General features: G+C 30.9%; 3 protein-coding genes across 12 annotated transcripts; all 3 read right to left on the bottom strand.

Moving 5' to 3' along the window:
* Window positions 1-3,631: 3,631 nt before the first annotated feature.
* On the bottom strand, window positions 3,632-10,078 carry LOC108476757 (uncharacterized). 8 transcript variants are annotated; one of them, XM_017779066.2, is made up of 13 exons: window positions 9,833-10,078; window positions 9,237-9,295; window positions 8,622-8,901; window positions 8,461-8,535; window positions 8,311-8,369; window positions 8,053-8,188; window positions 7,731-7,827; window positions 7,558-7,624; window positions 6,107-6,205; window positions 5,556-5,645; window positions 4,719-4,873; window positions 4,193-4,294; window positions 3,632-4,111 (listed from the first exon to the last, which is right to left on the bottom strand). In XM_017779066.2, the coding sequence occupies exons 3-13, from the start codon at window positions 8,872-8,874 to the stop codon at window positions 3,970-3,972; spliced, it is 1,275 nt and encodes a 424-aa protein (XP_017634555.1). In that variant the 5' UTR covers window positions 8,875-8,901; window positions 9,237-9,295; window positions 9,833-10,078; the 3' UTR covers window positions 3,632-3,969. The 8 variants fall into 8 exon arrangements, with proteins under 8 accessions (XP_017634555.1, XP_052879602.1, XP_017634553.1 ...); XM_053023642.1 differs by having other exon boundaries at window positions 8,622-8,893; XM_017779064.2 differs by having other exon boundaries at window positions 9,241-9,295.
* Window positions 10,079-10,934: 856 nt separating this feature from the next.
* LOC108476823 (uncharacterized) lies at window positions 10,935-15,773 on the bottom strand. 3 transcript variants are annotated; one of them, XM_017779177.2, is made up of 7 exons: window positions 15,631-15,773; window positions 14,686-15,115; window positions 14,030-14,149; window positions 13,862-13,915; window positions 13,178-13,341; window positions 12,568-12,744; window positions 10,935-11,729 (listed from the first exon to the last, which is right to left on the bottom strand). In XM_017779177.2, exons 2-7 carry the CDS (start codon window positions 15,049-15,051, stop codon window positions 11,516-11,518), a joined length of 1,095 nt encoding a protein of 364 aa, XP_017634666.1. In that variant the 5' UTR covers window positions 15,052-15,115; window positions 15,631-15,773; the 3' UTR covers window positions 10,935-11,515. The 3 variants fall into 3 exon arrangements, with proteins under 3 accessions (XP_017634666.1, XP_017634668.1, XP_017634669.1); XM_017779179.2 differs by having other exon boundaries at window positions 10,935-11,726; XM_017779180.2 differs by having other exon boundaries at window positions 10,935-11,355.
* A 2,686-nt stretch (window positions 15,774-18,459) lies between these two features.
* LOC108477386 (homeobox-leucine zipper protein HDG11-like) lies at window positions 18,460-26,504 on the bottom strand. The gene is made up of 10 exons (XM_017779912.2): window positions 25,939-26,504; window positions 23,807-24,052; window positions 23,605-23,722; window positions 23,311-23,499; window positions 21,782-22,255; window positions 20,897-20,998; window positions 20,436-20,817; window positions 19,678-19,946; window positions 19,157-19,246; window positions 18,460-19,072 (listed from the first exon to the last, which is right to left on the bottom strand). The coding sequence occupies exons 2-10, from the start codon at window positions 23,935-23,937 to the stop codon at window positions 18,686-18,688; spliced, it is 2,142 nt and encodes a 713-aa protein (XP_017635401.1). The 5' UTR covers window positions 23,938-24,052; window positions 25,939-26,504; the 3' UTR covers window positions 18,460-18,685.
* Between the last annotated feature and the right edge of the window lie 567 nt (window positions 26,505-27,071).

Here is a 27,071-nt window from a genome sequence, read left to right as displayed (position 1 = left end):
GTGGATCCACATATATGCCACGTCAGTAAAGTTAATGAACATTAATTTTTTCGTCCATTTTAGAATAATTTACTAAAAATGTAAATTTAAAGATTAAAAGAGATAAAAAATTAAAATAATTTTGTATAAAATTTATTATGCATATTATAATAAATATTCCATTTAAAGGAGGGATTTGAATTTTATGTATCTCTAACAAAATAGTTTTCTTTAAGATTGTCCTTCCTAAAGAGCCGGGATGGATTTGAGAATTATCTGCTTTGTTTTGTGTTTTTATTTTAAATTTTTTTAAAAAAAGTGATAAAATATTGAAATTTATTGTTGTGGCAAATGGTGGTGCATATGGATAGGGTGGTATATTTAACATTTTGTGAGCCGTGATTCTGATATTTCCAGATTCATGGGGATTTTGATAATGTCTTTTCAATTTTGTGTGGATCATAAACATTTGGTATTATTGTTAATTTTGGCTAATAATATTGTATATCGATTTGGATATAAGGAGGATATAAAAAAATAAAATTTCTAGAGGGTTAGAGATGAATTATGAATCAAAATGTAAATTTATTATAACAACATATAATTTCGTAAAATTTAAAGAATTAAATAGTAAATTTATCATTTTCAAAGGCTTATCCTCCTTGTCATCGGTCGAATTGTATTATGCCATCTTCTACTAAAAAATAAAATAAAATAATCCTTATACATTAAATTAAAGAGTAAACTAATATTATGTTAAAACTTTCATTCATTTCTACTACTAAAAACTGATATTTGTATATTAATATGATGTACACGTGACTAGAGGTGTGCATGGGCCGGGCTCAACTAAATTTCAGGCCCGTTTGCTAGGCTCGGGCTCAGCCTGGCACGAAAAATGTGCCTAAATTTTTCCCAAGCCCAATCTAAATAAAAATGCTAAAACTGGGGCCCAACCCGGCCCGACCATATTAATTTTTATATTATTTTGTTATATACTTTTAAAAAATATATAATATATTAAAAATACTAAAAACATCAAAATAAATATTTCTCAACAAATTGAAAATAAATTTTAAAAAATATGTATACTTAAATACCACTAAAATAGATTCAACTTAACAAGTAGATGTCTCTAAAATAATAACAAAATTAACAAATATCTTTAAAATAATAACAAAATTAACAATAAAATAAATTTTATTCAATATCCAAATAATAACAACAAAATAGTAGCAACATAATAGTAAAATGATACTAAAAAAATAGATTTTCTTTGTCTTTTAGTGAATTCGAGCTGAGCCAAGCCCGGGCAAAAAATGTCTTACGCAAGGCCAGACCCATTTTTTTAAACCGGCTTTATTTTTTGTCCAAGTCTATTTTTCGGGCCTATATTTTTACCCAAACCCTCTCACATTTAGGGCGGGCCTTCGGGTCGGACTGGGTGGCTTGACCCATGAGCAAGTCTACACTTGACAAATCACGTGTCACCTTCTAGTTATTCTGTTAGCCACATCGATTTTTAACATAATACAAATGAATAAAATTTTTAATAAAAATAATCAATTTACTCTTTAATTTAACATATCAAGAATTCAAGATTAACTAATATATTTTTAAGTAAAAATGACAAAAATATAATTAAACTCTTAATTAAGAGGGGTCCACAATTCTTTGTACTCTAATTAAAAGTAGTCTTAAAATATAAAATTTACATCATTTTCAAATTATGGAATATTTATTTTATAGATAAAAGGTGAAATCCAAAATAAAATAATATCTTGGTTTTGGTTTTATTAAGTAATAATAAGATATCACATTGTTAATCTCGCTTACTTTCTGACTTTATAGCATTTGGGCCTAATTTCTTTATCTTTTGTTTTGTGGCTCTTCTTTTTTTCAAATTATTATATTCTCCTCCATTCATTTTCACCTTTGCTTTGTGATTGGCTGATAGCTTTGCCAAATCTGTACTTTTCTCTCTCCCTTTTTCCCCAAAATTTTAATGCCTAGAGTTTCTAAATGTAGAAAAGATTCTCATTCTTATTTCCTTACCTACATTTGGTGTGATTTTCATATCATCACAATAAATCTTTAATGGCCTTACAATGAAATCAACAACTCTCAAAACGCAAAATATCTCAATATTCTTTTGTTTTACATTTCTTAATTATTATAATATTTAGAAGGTGATGTAAATACCTAATAAAAGCTTTAATCACTAATTCAAGAAAGCAAAAGTATCTCAATATTAATGCATGAAATATCATTGTTAAACTATAATAAAGGTCACTCAATTATGTTTTTTATTACTTAACAATGAAAAATTATAAAATAGTCATTCAATTATAATTTTTTATCACCTAATTATGAAAAATTATAAAATGATCATCTAATTATCTAATTTTATTTTTTTATCCATAGTAGACCAACATAAAAATAAAAACATCAAAAATTTAAGATAATTAAATGAAAAAATAAAATAAAATAATAAAATGAAAATTTTATAAATTTTATAATTGAATAATCAAATAAAGTATTTTTTTCTTAAAGGGACAATACGTTTAGTATTTTCCAATAGCCTTTTCACTGAAAACCTTATGGCAAGTTTTGTATAAAAATAACTACTAATAAACACATGCATATAGAATTATTCATATATGTTGATTTTTCAAATTGTTTTGATAAAGTAATTAAATTCAATCTTTTTAACAATAAGTGTCATTAAATGCAAACAACTTTATATTTATGAGATACAATAAAGTCTTTGAAATATATATCGATAGATTTCTATTTTAATAATATAAAATCTTTCACTTAATTTTTTAATATTTACAATACAATCACAAAAAATATATATTGAAGTAATTATAATTTAAATGAGTTCAACCAAACTAGAACTTAAAAAATATCCAAACAAGCAATGGCAAAAACTAGGGGCAAACAATAGCCCTGGTTGCAAAATGGAAAATCGTTGCTTTAATTTTTTCAAAATTTGTAAAATTTTAAACTAATATATGATAAAATTATAGTTTGGTATTCTAAAGTGTTAGAATCTTAATTTAGTTCTTTTGAAAACTATCAAAATATAAATCAATAGAAAGGTGAAATTACATTTTAATTCATTAATTTTTAGCTTCATCTCTGTCCATCCTAAAAGAATTTTCTAATTTCACCTTTGCAGACAAAGCTAACATATAATGAACTAAAACTCAATAAATATGTTTGATAACTTATACATAATAATCACACATAAAAAGAACTAAAAACATCAATAGCAAATTGTTATGATACTTACTATTGCCAACCCACAACCCGTATAGGTCCGGGTCAGATTCTACATGAATCATGCATTGAGCTTGTACATTAGGCTCATGTATCAAGCTCGCATATTAAGCTTGTACATTGGGCTCGCGTATCAAGCTTGCATGACGCTAAGTGTTGTTATATATGGAACTATACAATATGAGTTCGCATGTCATTACGTAGGCAAAAACTCAGATCGTATAAGTATGTGTTAAATTTAGAGTAGAACACGTGTTGGCATAATAAAATCTACCTATAAAATCACATCAATGAACAATAACCATATCATATAAATATATAACCTTAAAAATTGAGAAAAACACTAAACTCAAATTTCACTCAAATCTTTAGGTTTTAAAGAAAGGAAACATTTATTTCATGTAAACAAAAAGCAAAATGCATACAGTAAATATAAAGTATAAAAATCAAAGAATAGACCAAAAGGGAAGGGCATGAGGAGCCATATGTTTATCAGTAATCAACCTCTTGTACAATACATTTATGAGGGGAAAGGAAAGAATATTGTGAAGGAATCACAGAAAGGAAAGCTAGAAGCCAATAATGGACCTTGCTACACAACAGTTGGCGAAAATCTACTTACCTTTTTAGCCATTCATACTTTGCGGCTGACTGGTAACTGTATGCGTTTTTTTATACAAAAGATATCATAGTGAACTTATCTTTTTATCCACGCTTCACCTCATTAGTGCCAATGTGGCCTAACTGTACATTCTCATTCCATGAGGGATCCACCGGAGGTAATTGATATTCATTCGGTTTCAATGCTAATGCGAAATCCGGTAATGTTGGAGCCGTCCCCATGTTTCTGAATAACATTTACCAATACCAAGGTTATTAACCAAAAGTAATGACTGCCAGTTTAAGAATTGGAAAACCATACACTTACTTTTCGTGGGAGTAGAGATCGCGGTTAATCCGGACCTTGCTAGAAGTGTCTTTCGGAATTTTCTCAGATAGATACTTCATGGTCCCCCAAAGTGGTGGATTCCTGCACCAAACAAGAACCTTTAGCAAGGAAAATTGTAGCCTGAAACTATATTACCTAAACAAAATCAAGTCCAAAAAGAGCAAGCATGTAAATTAAATCATGTTATTAAGAGGGTTTCTCTTTTTCTTGTTACTTTGTTATATTTTATCATTGAGACTATTTTACTCTCTCTATTTCACATATCATAGGGCATAGGATGGTCAAGGATGAGAATAAAATTTCTGCCCCAATAGGGACAAAGTGTTAAAGTTCCCTTGCGACCTTCCTATCCTTACCTGTTCCTACAAGGTTAATAATTGCTTGGTGCCATAGTCTAAGAAAAATAGATTAGTTTAAAAGAAAGCATAGATAGCTTCTTCAAAATAAAAAGAAAAAATGCTTAGAGAATAAATATTATCTACCACAAAAGGTCAATATGAATTACCTGGACAAAGGATGAGCTGCATTAAATACCTCACAGGCCTTCTTGCTTTCCTCGAAATATTCATCAGCAGCTTGTAGAGCAGCTACAGCCATACCATGGGATTGCTCTGTATTCCCCTCATCAAGGATCAAACCATGATAATAATATGCTGCAGCCTGTATTTGTATAAATCAATAAAGAAATAAATATAATTACATTACTACTATTAGCCGACAAATGCAACTTCAAGATAGCCATTGCTACTCTAACTATCCTTCCAGCAGAATACAGTAAAGAAAAATGAGGTCTGAATGTCCTTTTTTCCCTGATCATTTATAAAAAATTCGGGTTGTTTGCATAGGCATTATATGACTTCTTTTTTCTTTCTTCTGACTTATTTATTATTTTTCTGGGATGGGGTTGTAATAGTAAATGAACCTGGCCAGAAATAACAAATAAATTGGTGACATAGAGAATATGCATAGTGGAGGCAATACAAAACTGAACCCAGCCAACTCCGGAGAGTTTGGACACTAACCTCAAGAATAAGCCAATGTCAAACCATGTCAACACAGGTGTGCGATAAAAAAGGCTAGTATATAGACTTAATCCGTATTCTATCAATACAAATGCTGCATTTACAACTATGTTTCAACTACTTCTAGAAAATCTAGCAGATATCTTAGATTGATGTTAGCTAGATTCAGTATATAGTGTTATTATTTCTTCAAAAGTGTTACATAAACTGATATCTAAATTCAAGAATGCACTAAGGAGAATATTCGCATAACCATGCTTTTGTCCTCATGGCTCACACCTAGAGAGGAAAATAGAGAAATGAAACAAAGGATGGTATACCTTGGCCTCAACATATTTCCACTTTACAAAATGTCGATGCTTTTCACCCCATCCATTTGATAATGGAAGATTCATAAGGTTATCTTGAGCCTGTTAAGATATGGCAATAAATATAAATATATGTTTGAAGATCACTAACTACACTTTCATTCAGCTAATAGATGATATACTGAAGCAAGATGAATAATTCATAAAATGTTTGAGGAAAAAAGACAAACCATGATTCTGATAGCCAAATAAGTAAACTTTCAAAAACATTGTTATTAGACTACAAAAAAAAAAAAAAAAAGTCATAACAGATGCCATCAAGTGCCGACAATTAGTAACTAGCTGAAAGGTGATCAGGACAAAATCTCATTCATACTACATTCACAATAAAGTATCACCAAGTTAAAAAAATGGCCTACGCACAAACTAAGCAATTATATATGCATATCAAGTGAAAATGAATTTTGATAAAAAATTAGAAGTATGATTGAATTGAAGACTACAAAAGATGTGGTAGGCTGGTCAGAGCTCAAAAAACAATAAAACATAAGGTGCATTGATACCTGCTGCCAGTATTTTACCATCTCACATGCAAGCCTTCGCTTCACAGCAAGAGTAGCCTTGGTACTATCAATTGCCATTCCAAGCTGGATATCAACACCCTACACCAGAGACAGAGAGGAAAAAAGAACCCTTAAACCATGAGGAGAAAAAAATATGCCTACACAATGCCTGTTCCAATCTGTTTCTAGACATGCACACATAGAAAGAAAGAAAAGTGCACATGACCAACACTTGAGCACTCTACTAATGTATTCTTTAATGAAACCAAACACTATCATTCCTCATTATACTGCAGAAAGGTTTTTGAATTCACCAAGACTCCAAGAGCATGAAAAGAAATGCAAATATACAACATTTGTTTAGCAAACAAGTCATGCTTCCGCAAGAATGGTCCTTGTTTTGCAAGATAAAGTCATTCACAGGAGTAACAAACAACAAAGCCTTTTCTCACAAAGTATGGTGCATATTGAACCATTAGATGAAATCATATCCTCAGAAAGCTCGGCCAAAGAAAGATCCTTTTTAGCAGTTTATATCCATGTTCTCTTAGGTCTTCCTGTCCATTTCTTGATACAAGCATCTTCTGTTAACCATAGGTCCCCAGTAGTTATTTGTAGGTCTCCTCTGAACTCGCATACAAGTTGTTTTTGTTTTCCTGTATGGACGCCCATCTAGAGTAGCAAACCCAATTCAATCACACTCCTTTTTCTTACTTATTTCAATACTTTGTTGCTCAACATTCAATGCCATGTACAACTTTTCTGCTCTTATCACAATCCTAGAAGGAGCTTTCCTTTTTTCCCTCAAATTCTTGTTGACTTTTGCTGTCATAATGATACCAAACACTTTGTTTTCATTTCCTTGCTTCTTTCTATTTGGGTTTGAATCTGCTGTGAGTGTTCATACTATATCAATTCTATCGATCTTGTTTATTATACAAGTAAAAAGCCATTGCAGAAAAAATCCATGACCGTGAATATTCCTTTTAAATAAGCTTAAACCAGCAGTTATCCCTTCCTATTCCTTTATTCATAAATTCAATCTTAAACTGTGCAAAAAGGGGGGAAATGGTTTTTACAGGTTCATCATGTTTCTGACAATCAAAATTACTTCGCATTGGAAGAACCTGAAAAGTTGAAACTTTTGAGTTTAAACTGGACATTTAAAGTATATATGTGGGAGAAATATGACTATGTATCTGACATGGATTTAATGCGGGATAGAGCTGCAATCTAAAAAATGCTCGTATCTTTAGCAGGTAAGGGTAATTTATGCAAGTAGACAGATATCATCAAATGAGAAAAGAACATTAGATTATGTGCAGCAATGCAAATAAAGAAATATTCAGACATGTCACTCCAATAAGATACCAGATGGTCCACATTGTAAACTTGATTCACAAGCAACCTAACAATTGACACCTATATCAATCTAGAGATGAAGTTAGTACCTGCCCTAATGCTTGCAAACAAAGTGCTCGAAGAACTCCTTCTGCTAGATCTACTGGTAAATTTCTCCTGCAAGTAAAATGGACATCAATAGATTATTACTAGATCTGGAAAGTGAGAGGTGATTGTTAAGATATCAAAGAAAGTTAACAGCTAGTATTTCATCTCTATATACCTTAGTTCAGATGGCAACCGAGGGAGAACATGCCTGACAGCACAATCCAAGTATCCTGCAGCCTTCAAGAAAATATCAATAGAAGCTCGTCTGCTTTCTGTTTATTGAGAAAATATTGAAGTCAATAGCACCATGGATAAAGAGGTTGAAGCAAAGTCAGAATGAAAACCTAAAGTGAGTTGAAAGGATAAGCAGATTTTCCGGTAATAAGTCTTAAACTTTAAAAATCAAGTGGGAAAAAGGAAACGAAAGAAACAAAAGCAATAGCAGCCAGAAAGAACCAGCACCAAGATTTCCTTTTTCTTTCTTCATAACTACCTACCTTCTGATGCTTTTGGTTGATAAAAATCAGCAGAAGTCCTTGGAAGAAGCAGTAAGTTGGCTTGTGATAATGATAACACTGCCATCAAATGCAATACTGACAACACTTCATACCAAGCATTAAACATGGCTGTCTCCTGCCAAAAAAAAATTTGATTCACATCAAATCTTTATTTCTCAAAGAGTAGAAAGACCAAATAAAATGTCAAACGCAAATAAAAGATAGGTTGACAATAATAGCCTAAACCCGCAGTCAGACCTCAGCATCATCCTCCTGATTAACCCAAATAAACTGTACTTTGAACTGTAGCTGGCTCCCTGAACCATGACAATGGACCATAGTGTTAAAATTTGCCTTATACAATAAACTAAACATTTTAAGGAACGTGACTTTAACAATAGATTTTACCATCTGAAACTAATCCCAAAAGCACAGGCAAATAGTCTTCAAGAGCTTGATGAAGATCTACCAATGTTGAACGCCCTGTAGACAGTATTTTCAACCGAAATATCAGTAAAATTGTTTACTAGATTCCATTTACAAGAAAATCAGGTTCAGCTGCAATAAACCATGCTGTGTAGTAGTTTTCCTCCTTGTTCTTGTAATTGTAAGTGCTTCTTGCCCAGCCATAACAACTATACGAGTTCTCATTGCTGTAAGGCGCTCTACTAATGTCTTTGACACGTGACCACTGAGTGATTGAGAGAAATCAACAGGTTTCGGAATTCGTAAACCTGGGACATACACAGAAACTTCACCAATACTTCCTGGCCTCCTCCTATTTCCCCCAGTATCCTTTGGTGTTGAAACCAGGCATCCCATATCTTGAGAGTCACTTTATCTGCCAATCTAGGCAAAATAAAGTCAAATTCTTTGGTAAAGTAACCTTATTTCTAGCATGAAAGACAGGAGTTCTGAGGAGTGTAGCCAATATAATCCCATAGATCATAAAAGTAAACGGCAAAGCAGAAGGAACAGATAGCATGTATTGCAAATGAAGCAGATGAGAGTACACAATTTGCAAGCTATAGAAGGGAAAAAAATAATACTAATTAAATGTCCAACCAACAAAGAAAAACAAGTAGGCAACTCACGAGCTCCATCAATGGACTCTAACTAGAACTCTCCAAAAGATATTTTAATCTTTTTAAATGAAAAAAAAAAGTGATGGGACTTGCACTTACTGACCTTGTCGTCCCTAATCAGAAGAAGGTGAGCGCATGGATCAAAACTCTAGTAGCTTCTGCATCCAACAAAAGTACAAAACTTAATTTTTTTTTAAAGGGAAGGAGGGAGAATGAGTACAGAGACCAAATCAATAAAAGCAAATGAATCACAAGAAATTCATGAAACTTGACAATTTACATTACCTTTTCATGTCGCAATAAAAGAAAAAGTAGACTTTTCATTCTAAGACAAATTTTAGATGTTTCTTTTATGGTTTTGCATGCAAAATCCAGAAGAATAATGTGAAACTAAAGAATTGTGAATCCAATTCGCAAGCAGCATAAATAATAACCTTAATAGAAGTCCATTTAATTAGTGGTTCCGAATCAACAAAGCATCTCCGAAATTTTTGACTGATTTTTAACACTCCAAGCCAAGATTTTATTTCAATCTTTTACAAAAACAAACAAGGAATGAACCATAACATAAACAAAAATATAGCTGAAAGCAGAAAATCAATTATCGAAGAGAATGGAAAAGCTACAGGTTCAGCAATATAAAAGCATAGCGTTGATGAAAGCTGTGGAAAAAAAAAAGAAGAAGCTTGCATTACATGGTTTAGTTAACTTCCATCTCAGTGAAATCTAACAATATTGAATCTACCTTTGGCCTTACGCCTCTCTCAATCTACTATACATGGAAAACTGAGTCCTTTGGGATAGAATTTTTCAAATGCTTTTAAATGACTTGAATGAAATTTAAATAAAATAAAAAACAAAAAACTTTGGTCCACCGAGAAAGGAAGAAAATGGAGGAGAGAGGTAGAGGCGGTAAACATGTGAGTTGGCGGGTCCAATTTTGGGTTATTTTTTAATTTGAGTTATTTTCAGTTTACAGTTTACGTTCATTCCAATTTTTTTAAAATTTTAATTTGAAATTTGAATTATTTTCTGTTTGCAATTTAAATTATTTTTAGATTTAATTTTTTTTTAAGCTTGAATAAAACTTTTTCAAGAGTCGGGTCGAAAAGTCAGCCCAGCTTGAATTAGACTTGAATAAAGATTTTTACACTTTTAAATTTAAATTTAATTATATAAATATATAAAATATCAATTTAAAATTTAATTTTCATTATTTTTAATAGTAAAATGAGTTTATAAAAGTAAAAATGGATTTGGACTTATAAAAATTTTAAAATTGAACTTCAGCAGACCCATGAACATCTTTTAACGTAAATTAGTTTAAGGTTTAAATTTATTTATATTAGTACAAAACAATAAAAAATACATTCGAATTAATTTAAAAATCTGGAAAATTTTGATACATATTAAAACTTAAACTAAAACAAAATTAAAAAAACTTTTTGATTAGTTTGCACTATTCTAATAATAAATCGATGCAGCTAAATCGATGCAATTAATTTGCTTTCAGGTCTGTACCATTCACGTTGACCTCTTCTACCCAATTTGATCGTGTTGACAAAAACACTTGTGAAATGACTAGTGCACAAATAATATTAAAAAATATATAAAAATTTAAATTTTTTACCATTAATAGTAAAACCTTGTTGTGTGCATGAATATTTTATTTTTAAAATTTATTTAATATCATTCATTTGGTATTTATAAATATTTTATATACATATATTAAATAAATTTTAAAAATTGATGCATTTGAAATGATACACTAAGACAACCCGTATCAATACACATCAATTTCAGTAAAAAATAGTGCATCCACCGGTGCATAATAACTAATTGAGATTTAATTGGTACCATTGCTGTTACAAGGAGATGAGCTCAAATGTGCTTAAATTCTTGCGTTATGACATGAGTAGCAATAAAATTGGTATAAAAAAAAATTGTGGATGTTCAGGTCAAGCAACATCAAGTACAATATGGCAAAGGATTAAGTCACCAATTTGAAACTAAACATCCCACGCTTCCAATATATGCTCATTATGAGAACGAGCCTTGAGTAGTTCAGTTCTTGCCAAGCCATTGCAAACCTGTAAACTGCTATCGGATTTGGACCGATTGCAACAAAACCAGGCACAACTAGCCATTGCTTGATCACTATCTCGGACAAAACTCCGATTTGTGGCGGCATCACTTATCTGAGATATGCTTAATGTACCTAAGATAATACTTCTGAGTTCACAAGTCCAATGTATTAACATGGTCCTACATGGATCAAACTATTGAATAGAACCCCACTATCTAAGAAAGATACATGTATATAATACAAGACAATTCTTAGGAAATAGAAGAGGGTAAAGCCATATTTATATTTGTGCTTAAATTAAGTTATAAAATCTAGCAACCCAAGGTGCAAGTTCAGTGTTACTTGGTGTTCTTGGATTTATGGCATAATAATCAGACCAATAGCAAGGCATAACTTTGGCACCAAATTCCCCATCCAAATAAATACAAAATGGTAACCAAGTCTCACCCCCATTCATTCTTCTTTTCCTCTCTCTAGGGTATGCCAATGGTGCCTGTACATATCTGCTTAAAAAAAATTCCATACTTATGTTTTTCAGTTAAATTACATAAAAGAAAATACCATGTTCAAATCAAAGCCCTGAACTTGGCAGCTAGGTTTGCATTGATATCTGTACCCTTTTTTTGTCCACATGGGTACATGAACTTTGCAACTAGGACCATTTTGGTCCCTGAACTTGAATCTCAAAATCTCAGAATGTCAGACAATCAAACTTTTACATTTTTCAAGTTTAGATACTAAAAAGACCTAGTGCTAGCTTTAGGGACCAAAGTGGACCTAATTGCCAAGTTCAAGGACTAAAAGTTATATTAAACCAAAGTGGACCTAATTGCCAAGTTCAAGGACTAAAAGTTATATTAAACCAAATGTATATAACAGCTTTCTCCTGAAATTGGTGTCAACTAAATATACGAAAGCACAAGCTAATCAATATTTGCTATTCACGTTTCTGAAAGCCTTCTATTAAAGAGCATAATATCCACTATAATGTAAATTATAATAATGATAAAATAATAAATAACATGTTTCAAGCTATACTTTGTACAAAAAGAAGAATGGGGATGCATAGTTTCACATTAAACTTTTTGTGAGCCAATCTGACCGTAACAAGATTTATCTTAAAACTTATAGAAGTTAAAAGCAAGAGATTCACCAAAAATCTACAAAAGTGTTTAAGTTTCATATAAATTATAATTTATTACCATCCAGTTCAAGCTGGAATGAAGTAAATAGTACTAAACAAAACTTAATCTCTGTATATCCTTCCTAACCACAGAACTTGAATTTAATAGAAGATTTTCAATAAGAAAAATTAAACTGGTGCAAAATGCAACTATAAAATACCTGATACCATCCACGACAGCATCCCAGCAAAAATGCGTGTGGCCGAACACATGACATGCAAAGGAACTACTTTCAACCCCGTGTATAGACCTTATACGATCCTCGAGCCAATCAGAGCCAATGATTTTTGGGAGGTTTGGATAGAACAGCATTCTTTTCTCTGGACAGAGCTCTTGCCTGCATAAGAATAATACAAGCAACAGTTACATCTCACTTCATGTGTTTATCGAACCAACAATAGGAAAACCTCTTGTTCACACAATTTCCACCATTGTTAATCACCTTTTCATACTTCAGTCATTTTTTTATGCTGACATTTACATCCTTCACTTTACCATGGAATATATTGCACTCTATCTACACTATATGCTTGCACTGTTGTGGTCATTCTTGCCTTCACATGTTGCTACCTATTTGACTTACGTATTCAATACCGCTTTAAATCCTCTTAATTTAATACCATTTCTCTCACAAGATAATGCTTTTGAACTAAGTTAAAGCAACTATCCTCCTCTAGCCACCATTTGTGCATTACAAAATAAGGAAGCAACTATGAATCAACAAGCAATGAGCTAAAAGAAATCAGGAGTTAAATAAGTATGTAACTAACCTAGGAACAAAGTGAGAAAATGTAATAATTTGGCTACAAGTGCTCTGGATCTGCTTCACAGTATTCTGATTTTTTTCATTCATTGAATCAAAGTATAAAGCAAGAGAGGTATCCCTGTTTGAAAGGTTGCCAGGCCACTTGCATGCATGAAAGTCCTTACATGCCTATACATCACAAAATGAAAAGAAAGAAGATACATATTTAAGAATATCCCATACCCCACCAGATGAAAAAAATCAGACAACACTTAATAACAAAAAGATAAAATGAAAAATATACAAACAAGGAAAGAGAAGGGAAAAATGAAACAAGCAGGTTTCAAAAACATTTGAATATAAACATGAAGATGCAAATGCCCAAACATCAAACAACTAGTAGATGGAAGATTATGAAAAGAAAGCAGCGGAGATCAACTCATAAGAAAACTTGTCATAACATGTCATTCATCAGCATAAGCACAAAAACACAATCTACATTATGATAAAGAATGTATAATTAAAAAAAAAAATCAGCTATGCAGAATATGCTAGATGTCTTCATCAAATAGAATGAGGAGTAAGGCCCATGGACAGAAAAAACCCATGATGCTACACTATTAACAATATATTGTCTGTAATAATAAACAGCATTGATCAACATCAGTGAGAAATGAACCATCAAAGCTTTTTAAATAAAGTAAAATACCATATCCAAAGACGGAATTCGAACGCCAACTATGTCATCCTCCCTATCAAAGCTCTGCAGTTGAAGCAGAAATGTAGAACAAACAGATTACTTCTACTAGGCTATATTTTAAAAGGGGGAAAATTCAAATAGTCAAGTTTTGAGAAAAACTATTTATGAAGTGATCACCTCATGGTACCAAGAAAATAAAGGAATAATACCCAACCCATCTATAACCGCCGGATTGGTCTCAACTCCGAGTTGTTTACATGCATCAAGCAATTTATTCAGCTTCTCAAGAGAATCAAACTGGAAATCAAACAGCACTACTGTAAGGGAAATATTATATAACCAGCAAAGAAGCAGGATATAACAAAAACAATGTAAGAAAAACAACAAACAAGCATGGTGGCACCATGAAACATAGAACAATGAAATTGGACAAATAACATTATATGTTAATTCTTGGTGATAATCTAACATGTTAAAGGTCAAATATACATCAAAGAAATCACACAGATCTTCTCATGATTAAGGATATCTTTAGAATTTAAACCGGAATAAGCAACAAAATAACATGACCAAATTGCAAGCTACAGGCTCCAAAACAGTAATTAGCTTGACAGAAACCTCCAAAATCAATTGGTGACAAATTTGCACATACTAATAGGCAAACACTGGATAACATACTAAAGAAGGAGGTGAACATTGGTTTAACCATGTGATAAAATTGCATATGCAATAGCAAATAGAAAAAAACACACAATATCATATCCAAAAATGCATCTATATGTACAAGCAAGTTAACTTCAATTTCTTTTGTAATATATATGTATCTTTCTTACATCTTCTGTCTCCCAACGACACCAAAGATCATGGTTTCCAGGTACAAAAAATACATATTCAAACCTTTCCTTCAAGAGAGACATGGTCAAAATGAAGTTATCATACATCTCTGCTACATCACCAGCAACGAGAAGAACATCTTTGTCATGCCTCTTAGTAGACAAACTCCTCACCCACGCCATATTCTCAGGATAGTCTGTATGTAAGTCTGAAAGCACAAAAACCCGTAGGCCAAAACCATCTTTTTTCGCACCAGACACAACCTGAGGCCGTTTAATGCAACCCGTCTTTACACATCTCCTATACTTTTTCAATGCTATCTTCTCACAGAAAGAGTACGAAGATAAGCTCAAGCATGAGATCATGAGTCTCAAGTGCAATGAAACAGTGTGGGACGAACCAAATTGCTTCGATTTAACAATAACCCAGCTGATAATCAACAAGCAAGCAAGCAATAACAAAGCATTAGCTTATTTATTAGTACCTTACAAAGCCAAGTATTCATCCACACTAATCAAATACAAACTCCACCAACTAAAGTAAACTAGCTCATACATTGGCTAAAACCAAAAGATCCGTATAAATGCCGAAGAAACACTAATAATATATATATTTTTTACCAGAGACAAAAACACATCACATGTTAAAACCACCTAAATTGTTCGACTATTACTTTACATTTCAACACTTTTTAAGGGAAATAAAGCAATAGACACAAAACGCAACTCAACTCAACTAACTAAGCAATTAAACTTTGCAAACATTTTTCAAAGAAGTAAACTAAAACTCATACATGGAATTTCATTCGAACTATAGTTAATAAAAAAGGTTTTCTTCAGATTACCGCCCTTTTGAAAGAGGATTTTACACATTTTCTTCGATTTGGCAGTGTAAATCCTGTAGGTAGAATTGGAATGGCCACTGAATAAAAGAAAATTGCTTACCTGCTTCAATAAAAATATTTATTTAGATGGTCTTTGTCCTTTTTGGATTTAGCTTCTAAGACTGAAACCAAGCAAGAAAATGAAGAAAACTGGGGAGGATGACTAGAAATTTGAGGAGCGGTAGTCTTATATGAACCGTCCGATTTCGTGTTTTTTGGATGTTTATTGTTGGATTCCAATATTTTATCGGTTGAACTGAATGAAAATATGGAAGGGTTAATACACTATTTGGTAACTTAATTTAGCTTCAATGTTTAATTTGGTACTTAATTTTTTTTTTTACATTTGATTAAGCACTTGAATTTAACTTTAATGTTTAATTTAGTACCTGAGTTTTTGTCTTAATTAAGTACTTATTTTTTTACTAAAGCAAACTTGTCAAACATTTATTCGGCCATATGATGTGATTTCCTTTGGATATTAAATTGGACATTAAAGTCAAACTCAAATACCAAATTGATATTAAAACTAAATTTAAGTGCTAACCCAAATGGAATCAATTGAAAGTTAAAGCTAAACTTATGTAATTTTATAATTATTTAACATATTATAAATATTCAAAAATACTGTCCACTATAATTATTTTATTAAAGCATATTTTAATTTTATAATTATCTTTAATATTTCAATTATACTTTTGTAAATTTATAAGAATTTATAACAAATATATTTAGCTTTATGAACTTTTTTCATATATTTTAATTATAATTTTCAATGTTATAAGATTTTGTGACATGTATTTGATTTAATTTTATAAAATTAATCAACTATAAAATAATGTTTAAAAATTCGAGATAGGTCAAGACAACATAAAAAGATCCTAACACTAATGCAATTGTCCTATTTATTGCATCCATTTTTCATTTAAGAAAATTCCTACACTTAATTTGTTGTCTTGAAATTTATTTCAATGAATTAAAATTATATTTACCCACCAAACATTTCAATTAAATTCTTCTACATAATTCAATACCATGTTTCACTAATTTTATCGTGCCTTGGCATAATAGTCAAGGTGTTCACTATTTTAATATAACTTGAATTCAAATCACGTTAGTCATCTTACTATTAAGAATTTACTATCCTCTTACAATTCACAAATATATATATATATATATATACATTAGCATAAATTCTTTCAATTAAAAACTTGAACATAAATTTTTCGTTTGTGTATTTGTGGTTCAGTTAACTATATTCATTCGATTTTCACTTACTTTGAGTGTTAGATTAAGTAGCAAAACATATATGAGCAAAAGGAGGGCCCTTAGCCCACTTTAAAATAGAAAATTATTGCTTTAGTCCCTTAAATTTATAAAACCATAAATTAATATATGGTAAATTATAGTTTGACCCCAAAATGTTAGAATTTCAATTTAGTCATTTGGATAACCATAATGATATAAGTCAATACAATGATAAAATTACATTTTAACTATTGTAAAAATATATAACTTAATTTCTCACCTCACCTCATCGAACCCTAAATATAACATTATTGGGAAAGATAACCATAAACTTTAAAGGTTCTTCATCACCTGCAAATTCGCATGGAAAACTATAAAAAAAAATTAACCATTATTTTGAGTTTTGAATTATGGGCAGGCAAAGCTTAAGACTTGCCAAACTTTCATTATTTTATCATATGTATAAGCAACACGAAATATTGATGCTAAGGCGGGGGAGAAAAGAGATAATATATATAAAATAGATTCTCCCATATGAACAGATATAATATTAGTAGAGGGTCATAATGATAAGCCTTTTTTCTTTAAATTTCCTCCAAATAAACAGAAGTTGATTCAATTGTTCGATAATATATTGGAATATTCTATGAAAATCCATCTAAAATTTAGGGTGTAAGGTGAAAATTTGGCATGAATGTTGTGGGTTATCGATATTATTTGCCTAACCTTCCATCCTAATGAGGAGCTAACTCCTCTACATATGTAGGCAATTATTATAAATGAATCTTTCCTTATTTACAAGAAGGGTAAAATTCCTTCTCAAGACCTCTATTATTGAAACTGGAACAAATTAATCTCTCTACTATTGAATAAATTGATTAAATTCGTATACTATTTAAACAAACCAAATAAAGCCAAATTGTTATAGAGCTAACATACACCTACTGTTTAAAAATAACATTAAAATCAATGTTCCATTTGCAGTTCAACTTAAAACGAAATATTTTATTTATAAAACCATTAAGAACTTTTAAAACACGAACTTTGTTAAACAATAAATTACATTTTCCAAACAATAAATTTTAACTCTATTGAAATTTGATCGATTATTTTTAATAATATAATGGACTAAATCAACCCATTTAAAAATAAAATGGGCTAATTTCTTCTTGTTTATGTGATAAAAATATTTGATATCACTATAATTTTAAAACGGTAAAAGTACCATGGAGGCCCTTATACTAGGAATTAGATTGTATTTTGTCTCTTTTATTAAAAAATAGGCAAATCAGCCCTTGTATGTTGAATTAAAGAATAAACTGATCATTTTTGTTCAAAAAAATTTACTGTTAAAAATTAGTGTAACTAATAAAATAACTAAATAACCAAATAGTGAAACATAGTGTGCCACATGTAGTACAGGTTTTTAACAGTAAAAATGGATAAAATTTTTAACAGAATGATCAGTTTGTTCTTTGATTTAACATATTAACACTCTCATTTCTTGAGTATATAAAGCAAAATATAATATAATTCCTAATACAGTTCCCTCCAAAGTACTTTTACTTCTAAAATTAATATTATTATTTAATTATCAAAAAATAATATATATAAAAGTAAAGCCAAAGGATAGAAATCAATATACCTGAACCAAGCAAGCGAAGTTGAGGTCCAACACAAAGATTAAAATTTAAGAAAAGACAAATAACATATACGTTTGTGTTATTGACTCCTCTTCGAATATTAGTAACCACTCTTCCAAAGGTTAAATTGAAAAAAGAAAAACAAAAAACAAAAATGCCTTCTAGTAAAAAAAAAAAAAAAAAAACCTAGACACACACATGCACCATAACCCAAATCAAATCAGTTCAAGAACTAGGACAATTCAAAGCAGCCTTAATTTGTTGTACAGTAGTACCAATAAGGTTATTAACAGTTGTGACCGAATCCAAGTTTAATTTTGCCGATGGCAAGCTGCTCACTAGTATTTGAAACGCTACCGTAATCAATGAACCACCGGACGATCTTCCGTGCCCAGTACTAGAACTCGTCGATGCTCCGTCACCTTGCTCGAGATGACCGTCGGGTGTTATCGTAAAACCTGACGGAAGTAACGGAATGTAAGATGGATCTTCGCCGCTCATTGCTACATTAATAGCTGGTAAATCAACTGGACAGTATACCACCAGTGAACCAGAACTGTCAATGCAACTCTCTTGTAGTATTAACATGTTGTTGTGACTTGTATTAAAGGCCTATTGGAAAGAAAAAAAAATTCAGTTTAAGTACGGTAAATGGAACATTATCGGAAAATGGTTCCTTTTTTTGTCGGAACTTACTCGTAAAACGGATATACAGTTGCCGGGATGTGATCCGTTTGCGATATGAGCAACTTCTTGGACTGCGTTGCCGTTGGATAGAACATCCCACTGAAGGAAAAGGAACAATGTAACAGTGAAAAAACTAATAAGCTCAATAGGTAAATTAAGTTACGGCTAATATACTAAAAAATACTTAAACTATTACAGTTTATTTAAACAAGCCCTTAAATTATTTTTATAGTAAAATCAGCTTATATCCTATGATTTTAATATTAAAAGAAAATTATTTAAATTTCAGACTCTTACTTATTAATGCAATTGAAATTTTAGACACTTTTAAAAGAGTGATTAAGTGTGTTATATATAAACACCTTTCAAGAAATTTGAAAATATTATTTTAATTTTATTTAATAAACTATACTCATTAAATTCAAATTTCAAGAAAAAATTATACATTAAGAGCTTATTTAACCAGGAAAATACCATAAGCACTTGTTTAATATTAGCCTTTTAAGTTATTGATGAAATTGAACGTGTACCTGTGGTCTAGTTCTTTCATCTTTGAAGAAACTGAAGACATTTTGTGGACTAACAGGGAGCCAAAATGTAGTAGCTGCACTAAGAACTATACCGTTGGGTTGTCCGGGATCAGAACTCTTATGAACGGTGACCCGAACACCAATTTCATTCGAACCGGAAAGTGTTGTCGACCGATGACTATTCGACGTGCCGACGCTCGTGCAGAAATTGTTTACCATCCTTTGAGCTAGCTTCATTATGCTTCTCTTGCCATCGGGAGATGGAATCACTGAAAACATTTTCCACAAAAATTCATTTACAACTCAAGTAATGGTTTAAGCGGGGGTGAATATAAAGGGGGGCAAGTAAGGCACTAGCCCACCCAAAAATGGACAGTTACAATTTTGTCCTTTTATAAATTAATAAAAGGTAAACTATAGTACTAGACACTCAATTATGATTTTTTTTACATTTTTGTCACTTAACTATCTTTGATTTTTGGGTGTTTTCATTTTTACATTGGCCAACAGGTGACAAGAAAAGCTAAATAATAATAATTGAGTGACTATTTTATAACTTTTCATAGTTGGATGACCTCTACCACAGTTTACTCATAATTAAATTATAAATTTATATAAGATAAAAGTACACTATGACCCTCCAAAAATAAAAAAAATAGTATAATCCTTTTAATATATGATAAAATTATATTTTAACTTCTCAAAAAATTATAATTTAATTTTGGCTCATTCTAAAATTTTTCAAGATTTGCCCTCACCTCCACCGAGATCCCGAGTCGAAGTGCTTGATACCATTAAGCAAGCAAACCGTTCGCACATCCTTTGAAGGGTCGTGAGCCACCGTTCGGCTCCAAATGCTGAACCACTATGAACAAGGTCTCGATACAATCGATGAATCGGAGTTTTGTCTTCAATCTCCACATGTTCTAACCAAGTAACCTTGGAGTAACCATTAGGCATGTCTTGAATCAAACAACCAGAAGGGAGTCTATGAGATCGACATTGAGAAGCAAATTGTGGCAAATCATATGAAACATTGACAATAGCCCATAACCCTTGTTCAATTTGTTGACAATATCGAAGTGTATAAAATTCACGTGTTGGTACTAATGGAGACAAGACCTGTAGTTCTTCATACATCTGTAAAAGAAACATAAATAAACCAAAACATGAATCAAAACAAAAATCAAAACAAAACATTATTGATCAGTGGATTTACCAATTGCAAAGAACCACTATGTGTACCCAACATCCCAGGTGAAATCACTTCGATTGTTTTGGCAATTGACACAATGGTGGGAAATAGCTCCAACCATTTGTTCTGCAATTAGAAAAAAAATAAAAAAATAAAAGAGGGATTAAAATGTAAAAAAAGAAGAAGGTTAAATCACTTTTTGGGATCTGAATTTGGCAACTATCCCCACTTGAGGCCTGAACTTTTTTTTACTCCAAGTTAGGCCCTGAACTTGGTAATTTTCCCACATTGAGGCTTGAACTTTTTTTTTGTCTAAATTAGTCCATGAACTTGGTAATTGTTCCTATGTTAAGGTCTAAACTTTAGGAGTTTCAAGGAAATATCAAGGACTAATTTGGACAAAAAAAGTTCAAACCCCAATGTGGGAACAACTACTAAGTTAAGGGTTTAATTGAGACAAAAAAAAGTTCAAGCCCCAATAAAGAAAGGATTAAAATGTAAGAAAGAAAAGATTAAATCACTTTTTGGGGCTTGAACTTGACAACTATTCACACATTGGGGCCTAAATAATTTTTTGTCCAAATTAAGCTATGCCCTTGACAATTATTTCCATATAGAGGCTTGAACTTTTTTTTTGTCCAAGTTTATCATTGATATTTTCTTAAAAACCCTAAAGTTTAGGCCTTGATATAGGAGCAATTGACAAGTTTAGGGACTAATTTAGACAAAAGAGTCCTAGCCTCAATGTAAGAATAATTGCCTAGTTCAAATTCTAATGTGGGAACAATTACCAAGTTCCACACTGAACTTGAACTAAAAAAATGTTTTAACTCCAATGTAAGAATAGTTACCATGTTGAAGGCCAAATAATAATTTAACAAAAAAAAAAAAGGACAAGTTAGAACTTACGGAATCCATGAACATGTCAACCAAAGCTAAGCCATTCATAATAACAACACCGGAATCTCGAGAAGCTTCGACCCTAATATTAGGAGATTTAAAATGAGTATTATTAGGCTTAGGGAAGATTCTTTCATAACTTTCGAGATTAAGAGCATCTTTGCCATCATTAGTGGATTTAATCCACAATGGTTCATTGGTTTGTAATAGCCTAAGCAGTTCTTCCATTGCATTTGCGGCTATATCAGACATGAGGGACTTGTCCATGTCTGAAATAACGACCGGTTGGAACGGTAAATTCGGCATTGATGACGAACTTCCGGGGAGGAGATCGAGATCGAGTGAAGGACCAGCGCCGACACCATAGCCGTCAAAACTCGCCATCCTGAAATCTAATGAAGAGATATGAACAGGTTGTACTGGTGGGAGTTGGGATATTGGTCTCCCTATGTACTTGGCTGCAATGCTGGATACTCTATCAAGCTATAAAGTGCAACAAAGTAAAACTATTATTATTATACAAGAAAGGAACAGAAATAAAATATACAAACTAACATTTAATCTCCAAAATTTTACTATTTTTCTAAACTTAGTCCTTGAATTTTTTAGTCTCATTAAACTTGTAATTTTTCGTAGTTTTTGGTAATGTCATAATTAATAGGGGTGAAGCCAAAAATTCTTTTAAGGGTCATGATTAAAGTATTTATTTTTATAAGAGTTAAAATACAATTTTACTTTTAGAGTTAATTGCACTAACATCCCCTAAACTATGACCCTCGCTCTAAATTGGTCCTCGGATTTTAAAACATTCTAATTACATCTCCAAACTATCAACATCATATCAATCAGGCCCTTTTGTTATTAAATTTATTAAATGACATATTAGATCTTATGTAGCTAAATTTAAAATGAAAATTTAAAGAAATAAAACTGAAAAAAGAAGAAGAAGAAGAAGAGTGAACTGTAAAACTTATGTAAAATCTTTGAAAATCTCAAATTTGTGATATGATTCGTCATGTAATAGTTAAAATAATTATTTTAATAATAAAATGACCTAAGTAATATAATTTTAATAGTATGAGGATGTAATTAGAATGATTCAAAATTTAGGGACCAATTTTTAATGAAGGTCATAGTTTGAGAATGTTTGAAGCAATCAACTATTCACCAATATATATATATATATATAGATATATTATAATTTTAAGAAAGACTAAATTAAAATTTATCACTTTTGGGCTTGAACTATAATTTTATCAAGTATTAACTTGTAATTTTATGTAATTTTTGAGTATAAAGCATGATTTTTACTATTTTAGAGGCGCCAAGGTCTTACTTATCATTGCTTTAGTATTTAATGTTACATCATCACTTAAAAATTATAAATTTTATAAAACATTTAGAGTCAAACAACTATAATTTTATAATGTATTAACTTGTAATTTTATAAATTTTATAATCAATTTTAGGGATCAAAATGAGAAAGAATTTGTTAAATTCAGTAACCAATATGAAAAAAAAAAAAACATGGGAAATACCTCTTCCTTTAATTGAGCATTCTCCATTCTCATTTTCTGGTCATCAAAATAAGAATCTTCATTAGCAGGAGGACCACCACAAGAAGGACAAATCACATTCTTAAGTGCTTCTCTTATGGCTATGTTTTCACATCGGATCTTATCGTTCTCAGCACGAAGTGCAGAGTTATCGGCTCTTTCATGTTGTGCCTGATGAAGAAAAAACCATAACCAAATAGTTTATTCAATAAAGAAGAAGAAAAAAGAAAAGCCCCATAAGCCACAACTGCGCTGATAACGGAGATATAGCACCACCTTCATTTGTGTCCTCCTATTTTGAAACCAAAACTTGATCTGTCTTGGTGCTAATCCCAATTCCCTACTTAGCTGTAACCTTTGTTTCTCGTCTGGGTGTGGACATTCCTTGAACATCCTTTCACCAACAAAACAAAAATCAAATCTACCTGAAAAAATAAAAAATAAAAACCAGAAAGAAATGGTCGGCCGGTGTTCTTACGATTCAAGCCTCTGAATCTGGTGAGCTGTGTGACGATGGTAAGGCTTTTTCCGTCGTGAAAGGTCGGAGGAATCATGGTCTCCGCCGGAACCACTCGCTCCTAAGCCGCCGCCGCCGCTTCCGCAATCCATAACGTCTCTCCTTTACGAAAACACCTTAAATGAAAGCGGAAAAAAGGGTCTCTTTTACTCAGTAGGAGCAACCATTTGGATTTCAACACCGCCGATTATCATCATTGCTAATAAACTGGAGATAAAAAAACAAGAGCAATGAAAGAGTATTATTATTCTAGTCAATCAATTTTGAGAGGGAAAAAGAAAACGGGCGAACTATGAAAGATAATGGCATAATTTTTGGTGAGTGACTAAGTGAGTATAGGCAGAAAATGAGTTTTAGTTTTTTTTAGGGTTAATATATTATTTAGTCCTTGACTTTCATTTTAAAGTTGAAATGAACTTTGACACTGACTAAGCTTGTAATAACAATCAATGCAAACACTTCTAGTAAAAACTTGTAATAATATTTCACTGTTTTTTTAGGGAAATATATTTCGCTGTTAATATATATATATATTTTAATATAATCACCCAACATAACTTTATTAGTGTGTATTTTATTTATAAATTATAATTATGTATTATTATACTTGTACACAAATGTTGACAATATCAAATTATTGGCTTATTTAATTCTTTTAGTAACATATCTAGAGAAGCAAATTTTTCATTCAAATAACAAAAAGAAAAATAAATTTAACGACCCAATCAATTTAATCTTTATATTTATTAAAAATAAAATATGATGAAATTGGAATAAAGTAAAGATTTATCATTTAAAAATAGTGTGAAAATATTTTTTCATTTGCACTTCATTTCCACACAAAAACATTTCATTTACAAAATTATAAGAAGATTAAATAATATTTTTGGACAATAAACATTAACTTACGTATAAACGAATGAAATACATAATAAAATGTGATATATTTTTTTATATTTAATAGATCACAGCAAATTTCCTATTTTCTTTTTTAAAAAATGTGGGTTCTTTATGTTTCCATAGAAAAATGCCTGACTACATATGGTTAGTGAATTATGGCACCTTGCAAGCCAAATTCATAGTAGTTTAGAAGACAGTTGAAGATGCAATGAGGTAGCGAAAGGGGTATAAAATAATAATGTTATGCCACATTCATTACATGTAGGGTAACAAAACATGTTTTACAAAAATGCACACGCAGAAAATTAAACTTCTTAATTTAAATAGGGATTTTATTGATAAAAATATCATAGAGGTCTTTGTATTAAGAGTTAAATTATATTTTTTTCTTCTTTGTTTTAAAAATAGACAAATTAATCTCTATATACTAGATCTCTTTCTATTAAAAATTGCATCAATTTCTACCGTTAAAAACTAGTCCATGTATATAAGCATAAGGTACACGTAACATGTCACGTGTAACTGTCTGGCTATTTCGTTAGTCACGTTAATTTTTAACAATAGAAATGAATGAAATTTTTAAAAGAAATGAGCAATTTGCTCTTTGATCTAATGTACATAGATTAATTTACTCATTTTTTAAGTAAAGGGCAAAATAAAATAATAAAATTACATTTTAATTTCTAAAATTTATAATTCAATCCTTACATCCTCACGAAAATTTTCTAAGTTCACCATATGACTCAATTATACATTATATGTAATATTACTTAGTGGTGTAAGTTAATCAATTAGTTTAATTGAATAAGGCTCTTCTTAATTAGTTTAATTTGACATGTTGTCTTCTTCACTTGAATAGCATTGGAAGAGCATCACCGTGGTATTTATATGTAAATCTTTTGAAAACCAATTAATCTTTTTATTAAATAAACAAATTAAATTAACTTCCTAAGACTAACAATATTGCACTTGTTCCTATTTAGTTTCATTAAAAAATTAGATCTTTATATGCCTTAATTTCATTTGATCTTGTGTTGTTATTTAACTGATGATAATTTGATGAATATGATTTTTGTTTATTTCTTTTTTCTTTTTTAATTTAATTAAGGTTTGTGAGGAGATCACTTTGTGGGGGATGATGAATATGCCTTTGTTTTTCAAGGGGAAGAAAGTGAAAAGAAGAGGGACCAAACCTTAAATTAATCTTTGGCTTTGCTCTGGCCTGCTACCACCGTTTGCCTCCTGCTCTGCCACCGCCGATTGCTTGCTCCGCCGCCTGCTGTTGCCTGGTTTTTAAGATGGATGGTGGTTGGAATCAAAGTAAATGGACAAAGGAAATGATGTTCTTGTTTCGTTTTTCTGGTGTGTTCTTTTTTTGGCTCATTGATGTTTCAAAGCTTTTTTGTTGGCTTAAATATTTGCAAAGGGTTGGATAAAATGGTTAAATTTCATATTCAGACCCTCTTAAAAATTTATCAATTCTATTTAAACCTTTTAACATAAAAAAAGAAGAAGAAGGGATCAAAGTTATAAAAACATTCTTCCTACAAAATATATTATAAGAGGTTAATAATAACCATTGTTCAGTGTTTTTTTCATAAAATTTCTTATAATTGACTAAACACAAGTAGATTAAATATTGTTGAATAATCTATATGTAAACCAATTAAAAACGTAGGGCATGGAATGAAATTTTGATATAAATGTCGTAGGTTATCAATATTATTGCCTAACCTTCCATCCTTATGAGGGGCTAACTCCTCTATCTATATATATACATATATTTAGATGTAATTATTATGCATGAACCTTCTTTCCTTGTTTACAAGGGCACATACCAAAGTCACCATGAAGAAGATCATTTTTATCATATCAAAATCTTATAATTCTAACCACCATTTTTACTCGTCAATGATATTTAATAATAGTCAAATTCATAATTACTATACTTATATTTTGACTTTCAATTCGTTACCTTTCGTGGCAATTTAACCATCGGAAAATATATATATATATATTAATTGTCATAAATTGTGTAGGGAAAATTTTCAATTACTTAATCAGAGGTGTCTTCTATGTCATACGCTTGTTTGAAGGATTATTAATTATAGGATAAGATATTAAATTTATGTATAATTTGATATATAAATTTTGATGTGGTTTATATTTATACATCAAAATTTGATTTCGATTCAATTATATATATTTAAAGAAGTGTTAATCCAGTCTTAGAGTCTTGAAGCGGTTAAGAACATTCAGGAAATTAAGTTCTTTGAAGGGTTCTAACTCTACCTTGATTAGGAGAATTCATCAGCTACTGTCACGA

The sequence above is a fragment of the Gossypium arboreum genome, chromosome 12 (genome assembly GCF_025698485.1).
Source record: "Gossypium arboreum isolate Shixiya-1 chromosome 12, ASM2569848v2, whole genome shotgun sequence".
Classification (NCBI taxonomy): Eukaryota; Viridiplantae; Streptophyta; class Magnoliopsida; order Malvales; family Malvaceae; genus Gossypium; species Gossypium arboreum.
The sequence above is the reverse complement of the archived record's forward strand: the minus strand, read 5'-3'. Positions and strand labels throughout refer to the sequence as shown.

Bases quoted from the DNA above. Each gene is read 5' to 3' on its own strand.
- LOC108476757 (XM_017779066.2), bottom strand. From the start codon at position 8,874: ATGGGATGCCTGGTTTCAACACCAAAGGATACTGGGGGAAATAGGAGG. The intron at 6,206-7,557 runs GTACTAACTTCA...TCTCTGGTGTAG, and splicing joins GTTTGCAAGCATTAGGGCAG to GGTGTTGATATCCAGCTTGG. The intron at 5,646-6,106 runs GTATCAATGCAC...ATATCTTAACAG, and splicing joins TGGTAAAATACTGGCAGCAG to GCTCAAGATAACCTTATGAA.
- LOC108477386 (XM_017779912.2), bottom strand. From the start codon at position 23,937: ATGGATTGCGGAAGCGGCGGCGGCGGCTTAGGAGCGAGTGGTTCCGGC. The intron at 20,999-21,781 runs GTAAGTTCTAAC...TTCTAATTGCAG, and splicing joins TTGACATGTTCATGGATTCC to AACAAATGGTTGGAGCTATT. The intron at 19,247-19,677 runs GTACACGTTCAA...CTTTTCCTTCAG, and splicing joins ATGAAAGAACTAGACCACAG to TGGGATGTTCTATCCAACGG.
- LOC108476823 (XM_017779177.2), bottom strand. From the start codon at position 15,051: ATGATCTCATGCTTGAGCTTATCTTCGTACTCTTTCTGTGAGAAGATA. The intron at 14,150-14,685 runs GTAAGAAAGATA...TTTGATTTCCAG, and splicing joins GTCGTTGGGAGACAGAAGAT to TTTGATTCTCTTGAGAAGCT. The intron at 12,745-13,177 runs GTTAGTTACATA...ATTCTTATGCAG, and splicing joins TTTTCTCACTTTGTTCCTAG to GCAAGAGCTCTGTCCAGAGA.